General features: G+C 47.1%; 1 protein-coding gene across 1 annotated transcript in view; it reads left to right on the top strand.

The window, feature by feature from the left end:
* HTT (huntingtin) overlaps nt 1-22,468 on the top strand; it is a 149,154-nt gene that overhangs the window by 39,008 nt on the left and 87,678 nt on the right. The window contains exons 9-24 of the mRNA XM_042985075.1: nt 1,187-1,388; nt 2,552-2,599; nt 5,017-5,097; nt 6,462-6,823; nt 9,484-9,607; nt 9,857-9,975; nt 11,773-11,884; nt 12,138-12,275; nt 13,107-13,265; nt 13,356-13,453; nt 14,265-14,404; nt 15,359-15,422; nt 15,671-15,771; nt 18,623-18,769; nt 20,507-20,627; nt 22,020-22,096. Of these exons, the coding sequence (XP_042841009.1) occupies nt 1,187-1,388; nt 2,552-2,599; nt 5,017-5,097; nt 6,462-6,823; nt 9,484-9,607; nt 9,857-9,975; nt 11,773-11,884; nt 12,138-12,275; nt 13,107-13,265; nt 13,356-13,453; nt 14,265-14,404; nt 15,359-15,422; nt 15,671-15,771; nt 18,623-18,769; nt 20,507-20,627; nt 22,020-22,096 (2,093 nt within the window). The remainder of the gene's footprint in view (nt 1-1,186; nt 1,389-2,551; nt 2,600-5,016; nt 5,098-6,461; nt 6,824-9,483; nt 9,608-9,856; nt 9,976-11,772; nt 11,885-12,137; nt 12,276-13,106; nt 13,266-13,355; nt 13,454-14,264; nt 14,405-15,358; nt 15,423-15,670; nt 15,772-18,622; nt 18,770-20,506; nt 20,628-22,019; nt 22,097-22,468) is intronic.

The raw sequence follows: 22,468 nt of genomic DNA, 5'->3' as shown, positions 1-22,468 counted from the left end.
ACGGGGACTGTAGTTTGTAGACCCGAGGCCCGTGGTGATAGAGGCTGTCCTCAGAAGAGCTAGACACAAATGATTAAAAGAAGCTGCCTCTGAGATATTTACTTTTTGTTTTATCCCCTCTATACTGTTTTTTTTTTTTAATGTGTATTACTTTTAGGATATTAAAGGTAGCGCTGCCCAATTCACCAAATAAACACGCAGGGTGCCAGTTAAATTTGAATTGCAGAGAAATCGTAAATAATTTTGTGGTGTAAGTATGCCTGAAATTGCACAGGACATAGTTATGCTGCAAAATTATTCATCTAAGATTCAAATTTGACAGGGTGCTTAGTATTTTGTCCGGCAACTCTAATTAAAGGGAAAGAGAGGGGCACCCGGCTGGCTTAGTCGGAAGAACATGTGACTCTTGATCTTGGGGTCATGAGTTTGAGCCCCACGTTGGGTGTAGAGGTTACTGAAAAAAATTAAATTAAATTAAAATTAAAAAAGAAATAAAGGTAACAGAGTGCAGTGTGTTCATATAATGTAATATAGTATTAAGAGCACTAGGAAAATTGGATGCGATGCTTTTAAAATGAAACTCTTGGGGTGGTTGGTGGCTGAGTCGGTTAAGCATCCAACTTCAGTACAGGTCATGACCTAGAAGTTGATGGGTTCGAGCCCAGCATCGGGCTCTGCGCTGACAGCCCGTAGCCTGGAGCTTGCAGCCTGCTTCAGATCCTGTGTCTCCCTCCCGTTCTGCTCCTCCCCAGCTTGTGCGCGCATTCTCTCTTTCTCTCTCTCTCAAAAGTAAATGAATAGACGTTAAAAACGAGGTTTGGAAACTTTTTTTCCGTGGTGCTCAGGACAGTGCCTCTTGCATTGACTGTGAGACGAGCTGCAGTGGCCACGGACGGGAGCTTTCTTCTCCCTTCCTGCTCGCTGGTTGGGCAGAGGCAGGTCTTCATTAGCCTGTGTGGCACTTGTGGAAGTGCCTCATTTTTGTAAGGAGTTAATCTGACCACGGACAACGTGCCAGGAATTTAGAACACGGCACGGAAGCCGTGACCACGTTGGTAGACGTGACGGAGACGTTTCTAGGAGGAGAAATTAAGGCACAAATTTGCTAACGTAAGACTCAAAAGCAGCGAACCCTTACGACACGTTTTAGAGACCATGCTGATGACACTCGTCCCTGTGTTTCCAGGTTTACGAACTGACCTTGCATTACACTCAGCACCAAGACCACAACGCCGTGACTGGGGCGCTGGAGCTCCTGCAACAGCTCTTCAGGACGCCCCCGCCCGAGCTCCTGCAGGCCTTGACCGCGCCGGGCGGCGGGCAGCGGAGCGGCGCGCAGTATGGGCCCGGCGGCCGGAGCCGCAGCGGCAGCATCGCGGAGCTCCTAGGTATGTTCTCCGGCGGTCGTCCCCGCGACGCCCCGCTTCCCTCACCGGCCGGGCGGCCGGCCCGCCCTGTGCCGAGCGGGGCGCCCTTCGGTCCCTCGGAAGCCTGAGCTGTAGACGGGAAGACGGAAGTGTGGAGAGGTCAGGTGACAGAACGAGGCCTGCGTCTAAGGCCGGCTTCTCGACTCTGACCCGGCTGCCTCCACATGCCATCTCATCCGTCGTGAAACGAAAACTGTAGGGAAAGTGTTTCCAGGACCCTCGTGTCGCGGCCCGAGATGGGATCTTCAAGTCTCTGTAGGGGCTTTAGAGTTCCTTTCTGCCCTTGAGGGCAGAGACGTTAGGAAACCCCTTCCTCTGCCCCCCCTCCCCCACCACTCTTCTTTAAGCCTTGGGGGACGGGGCCCTAATCCCTGCACGGTGCTGCCCTGCAGACTGACCGCTGGTTTTCCTCCAGCCCCGGTGGGCCCTGTCTGACCTGGAGTTGCCCGTGGGAGCTGGAGTAGATGGGGATCCCCGAAGCGTGGCCTCTAGCACTGGATCTGGCGCAGAGGAGGCTCCTGTGGCTTTCGCTGACTCCAGGCTTCACCTGGGCCCGGCGGCGTGTGGTCGATGTAGCGCAGCGCGTGTGTGGCACGGCCTTTGCTCACGGCGTTGACAGCCGAGAGGGTGTGACTGGAGGCCTAATTGCTGCCTCGCTCGAACATAAATGTTTGCCTGAACCATGAGCAGAAAATGAGAATGTGCCTGTTCACGGCCCTGTGTACTGAAGAATCCTTTCCTCTGTGGAACGCACACCTTACAAACACTTGCCGGAAATACTAATTTCTAATGATTGTTTCTAATGAAAATTTATATTTGATTATTAATTGACCAGCTAATCTGAGATTTCTAATGTCTTTCATTTGACTTTTTAAATGCACTTTATTTGAGCTTCTTTGGTATTTTAGGGCCCATCTTTAGATCTGTATATTTGAACGTTGATATAATTTTCATGTGTCAAAATTAAAGCGTTGTGCTGTGGTGGTTCAGCACTGCCTGTGGAACTATGTTCGTACATTCTCTAGTTTTAAAACTGAATCAAGCTTTTTGAAGATTTTCAAATTCCTTCTGGATTTTAACAGCTTGTCACCTTACTTTCATCTGTCATTTTCTGTGATTTACAGCCGGAGGGGGTTCTTCATGCAGCCCTGTCCTTTCAAGAAAACAAAAAGGTGATTATTTCAGAACTCAGAGTCTTATGTTGGGTCTCACTGCTTTTTCTGTATTTCTGTAATGCCTTCGACTGTGCCTGTGTCTCTTCTCAGCAGAGTGATTGTATTTATAAACATTGCTGGAATCTCATAACTGGGCCTGAATGGTTCTGTAGGGTGGCCTTGGAAAATTGCTTGTATATCAGAATCGTTGTGTCATAAATTTCTAATGCTTTAGGTCAGGGGTCAGCAAACTTTTCCTGTAAAGGGTCTCTGGTGGGCCTTCCTGTCTCTAATCGGTTCAGCTCTGCCTTGGGGCGGGAGGCAGCCGTAGCCCGTAGCCGTGGCCTGTGCTCAGCAAAGCTTTATTCACAGAAAGGGGCCTGTCCTGGTTTGCCTACTCCTTCATAGAGTCTGTGTTATGTTTTATAAAACTAACTTCCTTTTCTGTGAATTTTGTTTAGTATTAGTCAGGAATGATGTCTGCCTAATTATTTGGTTAATTTGGGCCTGATTATCGTTTTTCAACCCTATTTAGCTTTGTACATGCCGGAACGTTCTGATACAATTTATTTCTATTAAATCACAGTGTTTTGGATCTATAGTGTGATAGTTTTGGTGCACATTAACACTTTACGACACCAAGTATTTTATTTTCTGGTCTGGATCTCCATAGGAAAGAATTGCTGCCATTTTCTGTTTCGAAATCTTAAAAGACTAATCTTTTTTTACAATTTATTGAGGTATAATTGGTATACAACATATATTTTTTGAGTGCTTGAGAGCCTAATGCCTAATACTGTTTGCAGTATCGAATGGGATCTCAACAGGAATAATATTCTACCTTGACTGGATTAAGTAAACATTTCCTAGAACTTAGAATCAATAATATTTGGGCCATGATAGTGGCATACTTGATCAGGTTTGGGATTGTGGTGAAATACCGAGATTGTTTGAAGGCCACGAGGCTTCTGGGAAAGGGACTTTTCAGGCAGGTGGCTCAGTTGCTCTGAGACTTGCCTTATTGCTTAGTCACCTTCCCTGTGAAGAAGACACAGGTGGCTGACTCCCACCACTGAGATGAGTTGTTTCCTTCTGGCCAGAAGGTTGTTGTGTCCTCAATATCTTTTTTGTTTTTCTACTATTTTGTTTTGCTTTGTTTGTTTTCCTTTTTCATGGGGACCTGTGGTTTTTAAGCTTTTTTGATATAGTTGCAGAATCCTTTTTTTTCAAGTGAGATCTGCAAATCTGTGGGAGACAGAAGCAGAGTGGATGTTGAATGTAGGATGGCAGGGCGGGGGTGCAGCAGCCTTGACCTTGCACCCTTTGAGGTGGGCTCTTTGGGTCAGAGTGGCAAACCCCTGATTCCAAAGACAGCGACTGCTCTCATTAACACCCAAGTGCACAGGGTGGAATTTTAATTTGCTTCCTCAAGGTAAACCACTTGCTCTGTAATAAAGGACTCTATTAGTAGATTAATCAAGTTGCCGTGTTAATTATATCTAGAGTTTGGGTATCCTTTGCTTTTTCTTTGTCTTTTTTCCTCCTTTAATGTCATATCTGTATAGATTTCTGGACGTTATCACACCTAGGGCCTATTTCTTGAAGAGTAGTGAAGTTAGAAGTCAGAAATTGCCAATAATGACTTCTATAGTGTCATCTAATGACCTCTGTGTAATGTAACCATAATGATTTAATTAGTCCAATTAAATCGTTACGGCTTTTTTCTTTTTTCCTACTAATATACTATAAATTGACATAATTTGGAAACCAAGAACTGATAAATGTATTTTTAGGACTGTGCAGAAGATGAACTTTATCCCATCCTCCCAGATCAAGTTCTGATTGTCAGCCACAGAGTCTGGCAACTTAAAAGAGAACAGAACAGGAGAACAGGAAAAGAGAAAAGAGAAAAGAGAACAGGAAAGACCTTCAGGGTCTTTCTGTTTTGTTTTTGAACTCTTTTTGTTTTTAAGTTTTTATTTTAATTCCAGCTGGTTACCACGTAGCACTATGCTAGTTTCGGGTGCATGGTAGTTACATATGTGCTCTGGTTGCCAACAGAATTGGTTCCAGCCATAGCTAACAATCTTCAAGATTAAATAATAATATAAATTATTAAAAAAAACAGGTCTAAGTCAGTAAATACTTATTAATTATTAAAATATTTGGTGTTATAGTCTGAGAATCATTGCTTTTAACTTTGTTCCATGTAGGTTTATTGATTTTAATAATATCTAAATATCATATTGTGGCTTCTTTGTGTTTAGCACACTAGACGTATAAAAATACTTTTATTTAAAAATATATTTCATATACTCTTCTATGAGAGAGTGAACTAAATATGCTTATGATTTGCCGCTTAGAATGTGCATCTGTTTGATTTTTAAAGTCCTTCGTGTAGCAAGCTTAAGGACTCTTGCTACATCATTTCCTAGGGAAAGTGCTCTTCGGAGACGCAGCAGCCTTGGAGGATGACTCCGAGTCCAGGTCGGAGGGCAGCAGCCCCGCCTTCGCAGGTAGCTCTGAGGGAGGGGCAGTGGTGCTCCCCTCCCTCCTCTCTACTGGCCCCTTCCCTGCACCTTCCCTGCACCTTCCCTACCCCTGTCCTGCCCCTCCTGAGGGGTAGCGGTGAAGCCAGCTCGCTCGAATGGTGGCTAACCCATGCTTCTTTTCGAGCATTTACTTTGAAACGTGTCTGTGTGTTTTCTTGCATCAAATACTTGCTATTTTCCTTGGTTGAGGCTCTTTTAAAATTAGGTTTATGCTCCCTGAGCATAAGTCTTCTTATGTAGTAGGGGATGGTAGGTAAGTATCTCATGAATTTCAGGGATTGTGAGGGTAAAATGGGATTAAAATTGTGGATAGTTTAACTTGAAAGAAATTTACATTTCTTACAGATTCTTTATTCACTTTATGAGTGATAAGCGTTGCTTAAGATACTGATAACTGGATTAAATGAGAGTGGTTTGGATTGTACAGTCCTATCCAAAAGATTATTTTTAGACAGCTGAAATAAGGCTATGGTATTTGGGAAGGAAAATCTGAAAAATTCCAGTGGTGATTATTTATCTATTCACTTGTACAAAGTAGAAATAGATTTTTTTTTTTTTTTAGTTACAAAAACAAAACAAAATTACAGCCGTCTGCAGTATTGTTGAGCTCAAGGGCTCACTGGCCCTTGGGGCCTCCAGGAATGACCCCTGGTAACAGCATGGCGTAGACCTTCTTGTAGTGAACTTTATGTGGTGCGTGTGTGTCTTTTTAGTGGGAATTTAAAAAAAAGCTAGGAAAATGCTCTGCGCATTTGCCGGACAGGAGGGTAGGACTGGCTTAGCGGTCTTGAGCAGGGTCTGGGGAGGAGGAAAGCCCACCTCACAGAGACGGTGACTTTCTGTCCTTTCCGAGCCCTGCTGGCTGAGAGTGCGCAGACGCCCCGCCTCGCGTCCCAGGCCAGGCCGCCTGTGAAGCACAGAAATCTTTCTGTGTGGCTCCAAGCCCTGGCTGGAGCTGTTGCTCAAGGACTTGAAGTGGTTATGTTACTGAGCGTGCTTCAGGTTTTACAGTGAAATCCCACTTCAGAATATTGACAGTATTTATAACTATCTGCTGAGAATCCTTATTTTATTAATATGACATGGTAAGAGTAAAAAAAGGTAAGTCAAGAATACAGTGAAACACAATTTTAGTCATGTTTGAAGAATGCACTGTTGTCTTGCTTTTGAAATATACTAGTTCACATTTTCATGGTATTTCACGATTTTTTGCAGTTGAAACATTTGGTGACAGTGAATTTGGGGGTATTTTGTGAACATTTGATTTCAACGTCCCTGTTGAACGTTTTTCCTGGCCCTTTGAGGAATGAGTGTTTCTTTGTCTTCAGCCTCAGTCAAGGGTGAGATTGGTGGTGAGCTGGCGGCCTCTTCTGGGGTCTCCACTCCTGGCTCCGCCGGTTCAACTGCCGACTCCGTGGGGCACGACATCATCACCGAGCAGCCCCGCTCACAGCACACCCTGCAGCCGGACTCGGTGGATCTGACCGGCTGTGACTTGGCGAGTGCTGCCACCGACGGGGATGAGGAGGACATCCTGAGCCACAGCTCTAGCCAGATCAGCGCCGTCCCGTCTGACCCAGCCATGGACCTGAACGATGGCACCCAGGCCTCCTCCCCAGTCAGTGACAGTTCCCAGACCACCACCGAAGGGCCCGATTCAGCTGTGACCCCTTCAGACAGTTCTGAAATCGTAAGTGGGTGCAGAGGGTGCCCCGGTTTCTGCAGAGAGGCCTCGCCTGGAGGCCCAGACCCAGACCCTCCTGCCTGTTTCCCTCTCCCCATGTGACTCACTAGTAAGAGTGCAGAGGTCAGCAGCTTAGGTCGTTAATGGAGAGTTCAGACCCACCCGAGAACCTCACTGAAGGAAATGGCTGAGTGGCATTTGTGTTGAACATGGAGGTCAGAAATTAGGTTAGTTGATGATATGAATGTTGCTAAAACTGCATTTTACATTCTGTAAGAACTTGTTGGGCACAGATCAAATCATTATTTAAGAAATCCATAAGGAGCCTGTTGGTAATAGATCTGTGGTCTTAATGCATTGTAATTAAAAACATTAATACTGTGCATTATTTTAATGTTTTTTCCCTTTTCAAAACCTCTTACAACATATCCCATCTTATAGAGCATGGATTTAAGTACTTCTGATCTCTGAGCTAGTGGACAAGAAACACTTCGGGGATGGTCTCATCAAAAAGTTCAGGAAAAGTTTAGACTGAGTTTGACACCCCATTTTTTTTTTTAAGCAATTTGTACTATTGAGTGTTCTGTTACTAGTTCATAGATTTTATTAAGAACTTTTTTTTTTTAGCTTGGATAAATGCAGAAGCATTGAATGACAAATCAGGAGATAAAACAGTCGCCTGTCCCTACTGAGCAGTTGTTGAGTTGTCGTGTGCATGGGATTTCTGATGGCCACGCAGATTGAGTTCCTTGGGTAGAGAAGGGAGCTCACTCCCGGTTAGGGTTTTAACTAGAAAACCTGGCCCCGGAGGACAAATAACTGGACCAGTGGGTAAGAAAAGCATGAGCAGGTTCTGACCAGTATGCAGGGAGGGGAAGGTCGGGGAGAGTGCTGGGTCAGGAGCAGTGTGTTAAGTGGGTGGGGCGGGGGGAGATTCTGGTGTGTGTTTATTGCACCAGTTTCCATGGGTATCTTGCCTCTTCACAGTGGATGATTTCTGGTGAATTTGTTAGAAATAGGAGTGAAGGACCATAGGAGATTCTGAAAACTTCTGGTCTCCCGAGGTTACCCAGTGGTTCACTGCGTAACAGTGCTGGGAGTAGGGCCTCTGCGGGTCTCTCTGGCCTGTAGAGAATGAACATCTTTCCTTGATAATTTCCACGTTGGCGTAGTTCTTTCTAGTTTATGAGGTACTTCCATGTCCCATATGTAATCATTAATTGTTTGCTGAACAAATACACGGAGCGCCTGTTAAGCTCCAGGGATTGTTCCCAGGCCGGGCATAAGTAGAGGGCACAACATGCAGAACTGCTCGCAGAAAGCTAACATCCTAGAGTGGGAGTCGCAGAACTCCATATTGGGCCGGACAACGAAGGTCTTTGGCTTTCTGGGCCATACTGCCTGTGTCACATGGTCCTCTCTGCTGCTGTGTGAAAGCGGCCATAGACAGTATGTAAATGAACTAGCGTTCCAATAAAACTTCGCTTATAAAAACAGGTGGCGGGCCAGGTTTGGTCCTTAGGTCATAGCTTCATTGTCCCTATTCTAGAGCGTGTGCGTGTGTGTGTGTGGGGGGGCAGATAATAAGCCAATAATCAGTCGATCGGTACGCAAATAAATAGGTGGTGATAAGTGCCATAGACAGAAGAAGCAAAGGGAAGGGGCTGGGGGATTTCCTCGTGAGACAGCTCAGCCTGGTGGTTCAGGGGCCTGTTGCAGGGAGCCACCAGAATGTGGATCTGTCGTTGACTGGCTGTGCAGTCTGGGGCACTTGTGTCCCCTCTTGCCTCAGTTTTCTCATCCATAGATTGAGGACAGCAGTGCTTGTGCCTTAAGGCTCACGAAGGTTACAGGAGCCCATACGTGTCGAGTGCTTTTTGATCCTGCCTGGCATGTAGTAAGATATTCAAAAAGTATTGGTTTTTGTCATTGTAGGATTTCTCATTGTAAGTTTTCTTTTTTTTTAACTGAGGTAAGGTTTTTTTTTTTTTTTTTTTTTAGTAAACTAGTTAGGATAGTGGAGGAAATTGTTTCTTTTCTGGGTTGCTTTTGAACATGTAGCTTGACGTTTTTTATTTAATTGTAAGGATTTGGAATGACTTTTTAAAATGATACAGAATTTACTTCAGTAATTACTAGTGTACGGAGTGAGGTTCCATCATTCAGTTTTTCAGGCAAATTACATGGGATTTCAAGTGAATGCGGATATTTTATTTTGCAATATGGAATCATAATCCAAGTTTTGGCTGAGTAGATGACATACTGTGTCCAGAACTTAGTTGATTTAGTCCTAGCAGCTTCGAAGCTTAACCTGGTGTAGTGTTAGGTTTTTGTCTAAAAGATTTCCCTCATTTTTGACTTACTATAAAATTTTCTTGTAAAGACAAAGATTTTTTTTTTTAATGTCAAAAAGAGAAATTTTCAGATTGGAATTTTTTTGAATTTTTATAGCTGTGAAGCTTTTTATAACGTAGTAGCAGCGTGTGGTCAGCGAACTGGATTTTATATGCGTGCATGTCTGTGCATTTAAGGAAATGACCTTTGTGTTAGTACATAAGATGCGGTCCCTGTGATTTCTGGCTGTGCCTTTGCCTACCCACGTTGGAGAGCCTGTCCCTCGGTGACGTCCCATCCGAACCTTCACCAGCCCCTCTCGAACCGTGCAGGTGTTAGATGGGGCCGACAGCCAGTATTCGGGGATGCAGATCGGACAGCCACAGGACGAGGATGAGGAGGCCGCGGGCATTCTTCCGGAGGAAGACGTGGATGCTTTCCGAAACTCCGCAGCTGGTACGTGGACTTCCGCGGTGCGCTATGGAGCCGTCTTGTTTTCGACCCCAACGTCTCAGTTTTACCGTGGCTTCCTAGAAGATGTCTTGGTTTTCTGAGTTGTAAATAGCAGATGAGGAAGATCAATTGAGGAGACTGTCCTTTTTCTTGATCTAAGTCCTATACTTTCATGTGGGCTTTGTGTAAAAATGTATATTTGCTGTTGAATTGGAAACTCGTCACTCAGTCCCAATCTCTCTGATTTTGAAGCCCTTCAGCAAGCACATTTATTGAAAAGCATGGGCCACAGCCGGCGGCCCTCCGACAGCAGTGTGGATACGTTTGTCTCAAGAGACGAAACTGCCGAAGCAGGAGACCAAGAAAACAAGGTGAGGTAGTGAGGCCTGAGCCCACTCAGCATTCTGAGCTCACGTGAACGCTTGAGACCGCCGTGGCTGCTGTCTGTGCGCTGTGCTCCCAGCTTTCCCGTCTCTGAGCCCCGGCTCAGCCATTTCGCCTTAAGTACTGACCTCTTCCTAGGTGTGCTCTTCCTTTCTGCTTCCCCAGGCGCGCCCCAAATCCTTGAGAATTGCCTGAAGGTCCGCCTCACTGAGAGTCCTTCCCAGACAGACCTGGCTCACACCGATTGGGCCTTTCGTCTGATGGCCACGCATAGTCTCGCAACCTGTCTTGGTTTTGTTCATTTAATTGATTTATTAGTTTATTCATGGTGGTAAAATACGTACGGCAGAAACTGCCGTCATCGCCACCGCAAAGCGGGCAGCTCAGGGCACAAGTGCCACACGTTGCGCAGCCACCACCCTCCAGCCCGGGACTGTTTCCATCTCCCCAGACGGAAACTCCGTCCCCGTTAAGCACTAACTGCCCCCGCCCCCAGCCCCTGGCTCCCACCATCTGCTTTGTGTCCCGTGGATGTGACTCCTCCAGGAAGCTCCTATCAGTGGGATCACAAAGTCACAAAGTATTTGTCCTTTCGCGACTGGCTTATTTCACTTGGGATGATGTTGTCCAGGTTCACCCGTGTGGTGGCGGGTGTCAGGATGTCCTTCCTTTCTAAGGCTGAGTGAGGTCCGGCTGAACGTGTGCACCGCAGTTTGCACATTTTGCTTCTCTGTTCCTCCACTGATAGACACTTGGGTTCCATCTTCCGCCCGTGCGAATGATGCTGTGTGGACCTGGGGGCGCATGTGTCTCTTCAAGACCCTGCTCTCAGGTCTTTTGGATGTGATGTGTCCCCAGAAGTGGAATTGCAGGACCACACGGTAATTCTAGTTTTAGGTTTTTCTGAGGAACCGCCACACTGTTTTCCGCAGCGGCCGCGCCATTTTACGTTCCCGCCGACAGCACCCAGGCTCCCAGTTTCCCCACAGCCCCGTCAGCACTGGTTATTTTCTGATTTTTTTTGACAGCAGCCATTCTGTTGGGTGTGAGATTGTAGATCACCGGGATTTCGATGTGCCGTCCCCTATGATTAGTGATGTTGGGCATCTTCTCATGTGCTGACTGGCCATTTATATGTCTTTGGAGAAATGTCTATTCGAGTCCTTTGCTCAGTTTTTAATCACATTTGGGTTTTTGTTGTTGTTGAGTTATTCATTGAACTGTTTGTAAAATATCTCTGAATTGCTTACTTTTTTACATGTAAGTGTCTTCCCAGTTAATTTTAAATTCCTTGAGGGCGAGAAAGGGCGTTCTGTACTTAGTCCCTCTGTAGATGCTCAGTCATCCTGTGGACTCAGCACTTCCTTCCAGGTCCCCTCTGAGCCAGGTCTGCTCCCTCTCGGCTTTGGGCATTCATAGGGCTCTTCCTCTGTCGAAGTAGCTTCCCCTTGTGCTGCAGATGATGGCTCATGCCGTCTTTTCCCGAGTAGCCTCCTGATGCCAGGTCTCGGCTGCCTTCTATCCCGCGTGCCCTCCCTGCACGCTGAGCTCATCCCTGCCACGGCCCACGTGACCCCGTGTTAGGCCTGCCTCTGACCGCTCTGATCCTGCTCCGCCACGATCTGTGAGGTCAGGCTTGTGTATGATGGAGATGGGTGTCTCTGTATCCCCAGCGCCCGGCATAAGTGCTGCTCTGGAACTGTTTGTTGAATGCGCTGATGAATGAATGTATTGGTTCCTTGATTACAAGACGGACAACAAAGGGTCTTGTTTCTCTGTTGTAGCCTTGCCGGATCAAAGGTGACATAGGACAGTCTACCGATGACGATTCTGTTCCTCTTGTCCACTGTGTCCGCCTTCTGTCGGCTTCGTTTTTGCTGACTGGGGAGAAGAATGGTACGTATATAGCAGGGCAGGTCCAGCATTGAAGGAAATACCTAGGTTTCAAGGTCAACATGGTGACCAGTTTGTGCCTCGTTGTGCAGCAAAGGGAGGAAGTAGAAGCTGGGCGTGAGCTCTGGTTTTGGCTGACCCACGGGAGCGGCGAGGGGACGCTGAGGGAGCTGGGTTACTGGGTCTAGTTTGTTTACGTGGCCACCGCATGTTTACCGCCTTGAAGCCGAAGGTGACCGAGGTGGTTTCTTTGCAGTGTTGGTTCCGGACAGGGACGTGAGGGTCAGCGTGAAGGCACTGGCACTGAGCTGTGTGGGAGCCGCTGTGGCCCTTCATCCTGAGTCTTTCTTCAGCAAACTTTACAAAGTACCTCTTGACTCCGTGGAGTACCCTGGTATGTTGAGAGTTCACGCCTCCTTCCTCATGTTGAATCAGTACTTGGAGAACTGTTTCAAATCATCTTGGCTATGTTAGTTTTAGACTGATCTGTTTTTTGAGTTACTTGGTGGCATTTGAACTATGTTGTAGCTCTATTTAAAACATAGGACTAGCGGTGTTTTTAGCTCTCTGGACTCCGTGTAGATGCAGTGTTTAGTGTGAACACACGTGGCAAAACGACAGAAAGCTGGGAGCGTAAGCGCCAGTTTACACACATGCTGCATTTATACCCAAAGCACAAGTCGCGTATAATCCAAATTGCTTTGGGTCACACTCAGCCAGGCCAGATGTTCACACTCAGAGACAAGTGGGACCTGAGACCAGCAGAGAACAGCAGATCCCGTCTCCTGTCCACACGTTCTGGGACACACTCTCATGTTGGAATAAATGGGGGAGGAACCGCACTTCTAAAATTGTCCTCCCGCGTTCTCTCCCTTTCTTTGGGCGAGGGGACACACTTGGGCTCTTGAATTCATATTAGGTAAGTGTGGAGTGGTTTGAGTTTCTCTCATCTTTTTTTTGAAGTGAAATCTTGGAATTTTGATTATTGACTGGCAACCTGGAATTAGAATCCAGAAAATCTGTGCGATATCAAGGCTATGATGAAGCTGGAATCTTTAAACCCCAAAATAGTTTCTACCACTCACGGCTGCTATATTCAAGTCTTTTCTAGATTTGGATCGCCCCCCCCCCCCTTTTTTTTCTTTCCTAAGAATTAAGCTTTTATTCTGAGTTAGAAAATTGACGGTCGGGGCCTGCACAGTGGCTGGGCACTTTCTCTCTGCAGAGGAGCCGTATGTGTCAGACATCCTGAACTACATCGATCATGGAGACCCCCAGGTCAGAGGAGCCACGGCCGTTCTCTGTGGGACCCTCATCTCCTCCACCCTGAGCAGGTCCCGCTTCCAAGTGGGAGACTGGATGGGCACCGTTAGAGCTCTGACAGGTAATGTTCGGAGTTTTCGGGGTATTTTCTAGATAGAACTCTCAGGCTCAAGTTTACATAAAGACGTTTCCCGTTTGCTCTTTTGGTCAGGAAATACATTTTCTCTGGAGGACTGCATTCCTTTGCTGCGGAAAACTTTGAAGGATGAATCTTCTGTCACTTGCAAGTTGGCCTGCACAGCTGTGAGGGTAAGCATGATCTTTTACAGAAATCAATTCTTTGATCAGTGGAAATTTTACCATTGTTATAATTGAAATCGGGCTTAATACTGAATATTTCCAGACATCCTAAAGGTGTAAACAATAATAAACGTGTATGTGTTCACCACTCAGCTGTAGAAAGATAACATTACCAGTAAAGGTAAGGCTCAATTAAGTGTAGTTTAAGTTTTAACACTGAATATTTGCTAAAAACGTACCTTTTCTAAGGGTCCCTTTAGAAATATATCTCGCTAACCTTAAGTGTAAAACCTGTGGGATTAAACAACCAACGGCTCTCTTAGGCCCATAGAAGACCCAGTCAAAGTGAGCGGTAATGTTACCTGGTCACCTGTGTTCTGGCCCGGAGTCACCGCGCACCCGTGTTGTGGACGTGCCCGCGTATGCACGGAGGGGTGGGAGGGGCAGCCACGGGAGCTGTTCTGGCGCGTTGGGCAGCGGAGAACGCGGTCCCTTAGCAGAGGGCCGTGGGTCCCCCACCAGCCCTGGCTCTGAGCCTTGATTTAGAATGGAGCCGTGCTGCTGTGCTGCACGGCTCCCTGTTAGCATGCCGACCAGCGGTCACGAGAGTGGCGTCTGGGAGTAGAGGCCAAGACAGAGACAGAAACGGGGGCAGAGAGAAACAGAGTTGTGTGAAAGGGACACATTGGGTTATAAACATTTCTGAGTGATGTGGGAAACGTGTGGCCCCCCTGCTGCAGTCAGAAGAGGAAGCGGGTCTGTGGACGAGTGATGTCCTTGAACGAGGTGGGACTGACCCTGACTGTACCTTGTTCTCCAGCACTGTGTCATGAGTCTGTGCAGCAGTAGCTCCAGTGAACTGGGACTGCAGCTGATCACCGATGTACTGAGCCTGAGGGACAGCTCCTACTGGCTGGTGAGGACAGAGCTTTTGGAGACGCTCGCAGAGATTGACTTTAGGTGAGTGAATCAGGGTCATTAGGTGAGCAGACCTAAGCTGCTCGGGAGTTTGAGCTAGGAATTGAAAGGGCTCGGTCGGTTGATTGAGTTACTGATTGGTGATGCTTCTCATGTAACCTGTGAGTCGGGAGTCTGGGCGGCTTGGGTTGCTGATGCTTGTTTCCTCCTCAGCTTGCCCTGTGCCTGGGGTTTTAAAATAAGGCAGAGGAGTGGATCTTTCTGGTAGTTTTAGTCATCTGAATGTTCTGGATGGTGGGAATGAGAGAGCTCATACTTAAATCGCGCGCTCGTGGAAAAGGAACATACTCCTCACCACACCGGATGTAGGTCACATGGGCTATTTCTACGTCCTTGCGATTACAGAACAACTTGATTGATGCCTTGCAGGTTTTCATTTTCGAAGAGGAAGTTTGGTTTGAGATCTTCTCTTTCAACGCTTTATTTTAGAAGGGGAAATTTCTATGTTATCCAGGTGTTTGGTTCTTTTTCAAGCCACTGTAATAAAGTGGTTGTTATGTGTCAGGCTCAGAGCTAGGTGCCCTCCGTGGTTATTTCCTTTCTTCCTCAGGACACCTCTGGGAATGAGGGCGTGCTCCCCCCTCTGCCTCGCAGAGGAAGGGGTGAGCGGCCCCATCCCCACGGCCCGCTCTCCTCCCGTGGTGGGTGTTTGAGCTCACTCTGAGGCCAGGTGGACTCTTTCACAGTAATAGACGTTTGTATTTATTTTGAAGAAAAACAGTGTACTGAGTGCTCTCTTACTGAGTGAAATGATGAGTGGAACATAAATTGTACTTGTTTAAACACATTCATCCTTCTGTGGGCTTCGGGAAGCACCGTCTCTCCCTGCCCACGCCGGAGCCGGCCTCCAGCGTCCCGTCTGTCGGAGGCTTGCAGGCCGACAGTGGGTGTTGGTTGAGTAACTAAATTATTTCATTAAAAATGTTCTTTTGTTAGGTTGGTGAGCTTTTTGGAGGCAAAAGCAGAAAATCTACACAGAGGGGCCCATCATTACACAGGGGTAAGCCGTTTGTTTTCGTGGGGCCACATTGTCACCTCCAGGAATTGCCCTTTCCTGGGGGTGGGGGCTTTCCTGAGCGCTCTCTGTTCTAGGCTGATTCTGCAGTTTAGATCGTGATAGTTGTGACTGTATGTGTGGGTTAAGGCTGGTGATCGTGAGTGCCTTCTCACTGGCCTTCCAAAATACCTTCCCTGGAATTTAGTTCAATACGGACGTCATCCCCGTTTTCCTTATCCTTCTCTCTGAAGCTTTTAAAACTGCAGGACCGAGTGCTCCATGACGTCGTCATCTACTTGCTTGGGGACGAAGACCCCAGGGTGCGACACGTTGCCGCAGCTGCACTGATGAGGTAGTTACCGAGTGTCTGCTCTTTGCTGCCTTTCGTGGTGAAAGCGCTAAATGGTACGAGGAGGGGAGCCGGAACGTCCAGAGAGTAGGTCAGCGTTCCTAGATCGTGCGCGCCCACCTTCAGCCGCTCTGAAACCATCAGGACAGGTCGTATTTACCCCCGCAGGAGTCTACCGGGAGGCTGGAACAGGAACAAAGTGCTAGCTTCCTAGCGTCAGGGGGACACGCTCTCATTGTCCGAAGCCTGGGCTACAGAGAAGAGTCAAAGAGGAAAGTACAAGTCACCTTAGCTTCTCCCCCGGAGATGCTCACTGGTGGCACTTTGATGCATATCCTGCATAGGAGGCTCTTTTTCAAACTTGAGACAGACGCCTGTGATTCTGTAAGCTGCTCATTTCCACTTGCTGTATTGTTAGCCTCTTCTGCCCTCAGACTTCTGAGACAGGAACCGTAAGCACCGCTGTTGTGGGGGGCAGCACCCTGGATTCGGTGCGCTTGTGCTTCTGTACTGAAGTGCGTGACACATCCCACAGTGGGAGAGCAGGGAAGGCTCTCAGCAGCGTTTTGAAAAAAGAGATTTTGCTTAGTGGCCAAGAATTCACTCTGGAGTTGCGATAAGCTTTTATATAAATATTATTTGGTTGAATGTTAAGTTTTCTTTGACAGTAATGGTCAGTAAATATTATTGCACATAAATGTTTATGTACACATTTTTTCCTTAGAATTAATTCCTGGAAATTGAGTTACTAGGCCAGGCTTTTTGGTGTTGTTTTTTAAAATTTTTCATGGCTTTACTGACATATGATTTTATAGCCCTTAAAATTTACCCATTTTCAGTGCACAATTAAATGATTGCTAGCAAACCCGCAGAGCCGTGCAGCGGCCTCCACGGCCCCAATGTTAGGACACTCCCATCACCCCACAAAGATCCTGTGCCCGTTTGCAGCACCTCCCACCCCCCAGCCCCAGGCAAGCACGAATCCACTCCCTGTTCTGGGCATTTCCTACAAATGGGATCACACGGTAGGTGGACTTCTGCTCCTGGCTTTTCTCACTTAGTTTTCGAGGCTCATACATGCCACAGTGCGGACGTGCGGTTTGTTCCCTGTATTGCCGGATGCTGTTCCTTTATGTGGATGACACCGTCCGTGTCTGCTTCGTCCACTCACCAGATGGCTGTTGTTTCCACTTCTTGACTACTATGAATTGTGCTGGTGGAGCATTTGCCCACAAGACTCTGTGTGGACATATGTTCTCATTTCTTTTGGGTCAGCACCTAGAAGTGGATTTTTTATGGGTTTTGGTACTTACTGTGAAATTGCTCTCCAGAAACATACCTGGGTTTGTACTCTTAGGACCAGAATATGATTATGCCTGATTCTTCCCACCAAAACAGACATTTCCAAAAAAGTGAAATATGTGTCAGTTGTTTAGGCAGAAATTGGTTTTTCATTTTAAAATAACTTCTCTTTGGGATGCCTGGGTGGCTCAGTCAGTTAAGCGTCCTGTTTCTTGATTTGGGCTCAGGTCACGGTCTCACAGCTGTGAGATAGAGCCCCTAGTCGGACTCCACGCTGCGTGTGCAGCCTGCTTAAGACTGTCTCTCTCCTCCTCTGCCCCTCTCCCCCGCTCATGTTCGCTCTCTGTTAAAAAATAATAATAATAGGGGAAAAAAAACCTTACCTTTTCTAAGTAATACAAGTTTACTGCACAAAATTTAGGGAAAATACTAAAATGGAAATAAAAATCTTTGTAATCCAACCACTCAAAACCACAGTTCCAATTTCATGTGTATCCTTTCTGTTTTCAGTGTCATCCTTTGCATTTCTTTGATTGCTTGTGAGATGTACCTTTTCACGCACTTAACTACGTTTGTCTGACTTACCTAATCAATGATTTTGGGCCTTTACCATTTCCTGTAAATGATAGCCACTTATTTTACCTTAGAAGAAAGTTGTATTTATCAGTACGTCTCCGTGGAGGAGAGTGCCCTTAATTAAAGATACTGGGGTTTGCAAACCAATGTGATAAAATAGTTGTTTCTATAAGTTATGAGCCACGTCCATGAGTGTGTGAGTACGTTCGTGTAAAATGCACACGGAGTGTCAGTGGCAGAAGTGAGCCCTTCTGTTCTTCTACGAAATGGTTCTGTATTGTGCTTCCGAGTTGAGTTTAGATTTGTGAGGGACCTCAGCCGGAGCTTTGCCATCTGGGAACGTGTGGGACAGTTTTGCAGGCAGAATTGCAAAGCACGTAGGGGCCAGCCCCTGGCATTCAGATCTGCTCTGTGCTCAGTACTTTCTGTGGATGGTGGCTTCATGTACTTGTTCATGGTGCTCAAGATGATTAGAAAGAGAACTTTATTTTTTATTTATTTTTTTGAGAAAAAGCACACGCAGGCCTGTGCACGTGCGTGGGAGTGGGAGAAGGGCAGAAGGGGAGAGAGAAACTTATAAGCAGTCTCCATGCCCAGCATGGAGCTCGATCCCACGACTCTGAGATCATGACCTGAGCTGAAGTCAAGAGTCAGATGGTTAACCCATTGAGCCATCCAGGCGCCCCCGAAAGAGAACTTTAAATCAGAGCATTTTATTGTATGTAGAGAAAGGTACAGACAAAAAGGAAGTACAGCACCTAGTTATTTCAGAGTTGGTGTGATTTGTGTGGGGGTGATCGGTCCTGTGATTGGAACCCCCTGTTCTGGCGTGCTGGAATGCCACCCTGAAAAAGGGAGGTGGTGGTCTGTGGGTAGACCGTGTTTCAGGCTTAACCACCTTGATGGAGAAGGGTGATGAATCCCAGGTGAGTTTCAGATACTTTTCTTAAGTAAATAAACCTTACTTTTATGTTAGGCTTGTCCCGAAGCTGTTTTATAAATGTGACCAAGGACAAGCCGACCCAGTGGTGGCTGTGGCAAGAGACCAAAGCAGCGTTTACCTGAAACTTCTCATGCACGAGACTCAGCCCCCATCTCACTTCTCCGTCAGCACCATAACCAGGTACATGAGCCGGGTGCGTCCTGAGGTCGTCGGGAGGAGGTGCCCTTTCCCGATGCCTCTCTTTTGGGCTTTAGTCTCTAACGTGTGTTCTAGAGAAGAAGCTTTAGGTGAGAGTGTTCGAGTAGGTGGTCTCCTTCGGTGGGATAGTTCTCTGTTCGGGATGTGCCGTCCCGCCTCTTCACTTGATAAACTCTGCCACCGTCGCGGTGGCGACATCAGACATCTTGTGATCCTTTCGTTACCAGCCACGTACCAAGAAGTGTATTTTCGTGTGTGACTCCTGGGCTGGGTCTCAGCTAAAAACTTGTCCGTTAAGTTTCCTCAGTTAACTTGCAGTGCTAGTGCGGAGTCCAGCTCAGTTGTCAGGCCCCTCGTTTTGAGGTGGTTACAGAGTGGCAGCGGCAGTTGGGCGGTCTGCAGCGATCACCGTCACGTTTATCGTGCGAGCTCCGGCACGCCCCGCGGGTGGTGCCCACGGCCCCCCAGCTGGTCTCGGGTCAGCGGCAGGGACGGAGGAAGCCACCAGAGCCGAACCGCTCCCAGGGAGTGAGGGTTCCTTAGAGGCTGAGTCTGCACAGACGCCTGCAGAAGCGATACTAGGAGAGACGTCATGCCGTTTTAACGCTCGGTTTTAAATGCTATTTGGAACATGAGCTTTGTTTGTGACTCTCCTGTTAGCGGCAGTTTCTAAAAAGCTTGGACTAAGTGGCGTCGAAGCGGAGAAGTTTGCTCTGAATTTGAAACTCGGCTTGTCGGATTTTGAAGCTGTTCCTAACTAGATATTTTCTCTCCTCATGTAAAGATTGCTTTAGAAAAACACACGAAAATAATTTTCTCAGAGAAATCCCTCGCCCCTCTGCCCCCCCACCCGCTTTTTTTTTTTTTTTTTTTTTACCCGAAGAAGTGGCATTTTCTTCTCTCTGAAAAGAGAGACAATTTATTCAGGGTAAATATTCCTTTAACAGAAGAAACAAAAGCCACATGTGAGTATCTGGTCATCAGGGGCTGAACAAACCTTGGGTAACCTGCCGTTTCAGAGGGTCATTTCAGAAAGTGACGATTTCAGTGCCAGCAGGGAGGAGTGGCACATTGCCTGGGCACCGGTTACTGGCCGCGGCCCCGAATCTCCCCCTCCTGCCTCCGGCCTCGGCGAGGTGGCTGTGGTGGCCGTGGTGACTTTGCCGCCTGCCGTTGGGGAATTTATGGGAGAAGAGAAAAGAACTATTCTCCTGAGATTCATTTCTGGGACCTGAGGACCCCGAGGGATTCAGAAGCGAACCCAGCACTAGTCCTGCGGGGGCCCCGCTGGTAGGGCAGGGGGCGGACGGCCTGCACGTAGCTTCACGAAGGGTTGAAGTCCATGTGCCAGGAGAGGGGTGACGGAGAGTCCGCGGTGCTCCTGCACTGGGGAGAATGCTTTCTTCTTTCCTGGAATCAGGGTAGCTTCCAGAAGGATTTCTTCCAACTTCGGAGTTTGAAAAATGGGTGCTTTTGGCAGGTGGGGAGATTTCAGGCGAGGCTGTGGTGGGGGGGAGCGCTGCCATGGGGTGGCCGCAGGAGGGTAGGGATCGTAGTGACCGGGTGTGTGTCTAGCCTCTCGTTCACCTCGGAGTCAGGACTGCTGTAACTTCCTAGAGGCTTTAATCTTAAACTTTGAAATGCCATTTGCATTTTGAAACTACCGTAAGCTTTAGTGGTAGATTTGAAGTCTCCGTGTTTCCGTGTTTTTCTTATTAGAATATACAGAGGCTATAACCTACTGCCGAGCATGACAGACGTCACTGTGGAAAATAACCTCTCGAGAGTCATTGCGGCAGTTTCCCACGAGCTGGTCACGTCGACCACCCGAGCACTTACAGTAAGTCCCCTGGGTCGGTGTTCTCGAAATTGATTGTGGGTGGTTTGTGCGGTTGGTTTTTAATGGTGACGGGAGGTGCTTGCGTTCGAGGTCTTCTGTGTGGGGCTTATTCCCTAGGACTTGTGTCCCAGGGAGCAGAGTCTGGGCTTATTGGAGTGGGCGTGCGAACAGCCATTTTGTTTCTGATGATGAAAGTAACACGTGCTCATTGTCAAAAAATTCAGCCAGTGTAGGAAGACATGAGAATGGGAATAAATACTCCCATAATCCGGGTTGGTAACGGGTCAGAAGTTCAAACTGCCTCTGATGTAACGGACTCGGTGAGTATGTGATGGGCGCTACGGGGAAGAAGCAGACACACCAGCAAAGGTTTCTGTACGGTGTAATTACACGTGTCGTCGTTTGCGACACTGACGTGGAAAAGAGCCGTTGCATCCAAGAGTGCAAGGGTGACCCCATTCCGATTATGACGGAGATCTGTATGTGCAGCAGAAGGTTCACACACCTGTCATCGTGGTGCTTTGGAGAGTTTTTCATTCTGTAGAGAGACCAAAGGCCACGTGTGATTATGTACAGTCCGATCTCTGTTGGGAAAAGTCGTATTCACACATGTACGTTTCTCATACTCAGGAAAACGACTGGCAGAAAATGGCCAAAGTGGATGTTAGGACTACAATTTTTGTTTCATATTTTATCAGATACTTATAAATTTCCTAAAATGAACAAGGGTGACTTTCATAATTAGGAATAGAGGATATTATACAAAGTTGCGTTAATTTGTTGTTTCCCCCGTCATTTATTTTATGTGGCAGAAGAAATACTTGCATATTGTAGAAAAATCCCAATAATTATGATTGGGTTGTCTTGATAAGTATATAGTGCCTTTTAAGCCTTAATATTGTTTGGCCTCTTTGTAGTTTGGTCTTCCCTGGATTTGTTTAAAGTTATCATAAGCTTCATTTATTTGTATTTATTGTGGCTTCCATGTGTCGGGCACTCTTCTAGGCTTGGGATGTAAACACAGAGAGGGTCCCTGTCCTGTGCCTCTTGCGGCCTGGTCAGGAGGTGGACATCAGTGAGCTCCCTCCAGCACGCAGCAGACCAGGGCATGGGGAGGGCGTGGGGCCATTGCCACTGTGAGCAGAAGGGCTGTGCCGGCTGCCGGCCTCCCGTCACGTCATAGAACGGTCCCTCCTTAGCTCCTGTGTCTCACTTGTCCAGTTCTGCCCTTGAAGGACAAATCAGTCCCCTGGTAGGACACATATCGTGAGACACAGATCTCAATTCTGTTTTCATTGTTTGTACTTTCTGTAAAGGGTAAAAGGAGGGTCAGTTTGATAATAAACACTTTTCGGTGCCTGGGTGTGATTTTCCTGTCTTTTCCTTCTTCAGTTCGGATGCTGCGAGGCTTTGTGTCTTCTTTCCACTGCCTTTCCAGTCTGCGTTTGGAGTTTAGGCTGGCACTGTGGGTATGTATTGTTCTCAGCATGTGGCTGTCTTCACTTAACGTTATCCAGACATCGTTACTGGGATCTCCTTGTTTCTTTCTTAAATCTTATATCAGTTTGACCTTTTGGAAAAATACCCAGCAGAATGCTGGGCTCTGCCCTTTTAGCTAGTGACAGAGCTCCTAAAGATCTGAATTCGCTGTGACTCCCGTGGATGTCAGTCGCCCACTTGTCAGTGCTTTGGGGGATTTCAGGGTGTGACTTGTAGATTCATTGTAGGGAATTCACATATGTTGGCAAGACGTCTCTAATTGGCTTCTCTCCAAAAGTCTTCGCTGTGTATTAGAAATTTGGAAACATTTTTTGTTTGAAACCAAATAATATGACCTATCA

Source organism: Panthera tigris, chromosome B1 (assembly GCF_018350195.1).
Source record: "Panthera tigris isolate Pti1 chromosome B1, P.tigris_Pti1_mat1.1, whole genome shotgun sequence".
Lineage (NCBI taxonomy): Eukaryota > Metazoa > Chordata > Mammalia > Carnivora > Felidae > Panthera > Panthera tigris.
This window is presented reverse-complemented; position numbering and strand designations above follow the sequence as displayed.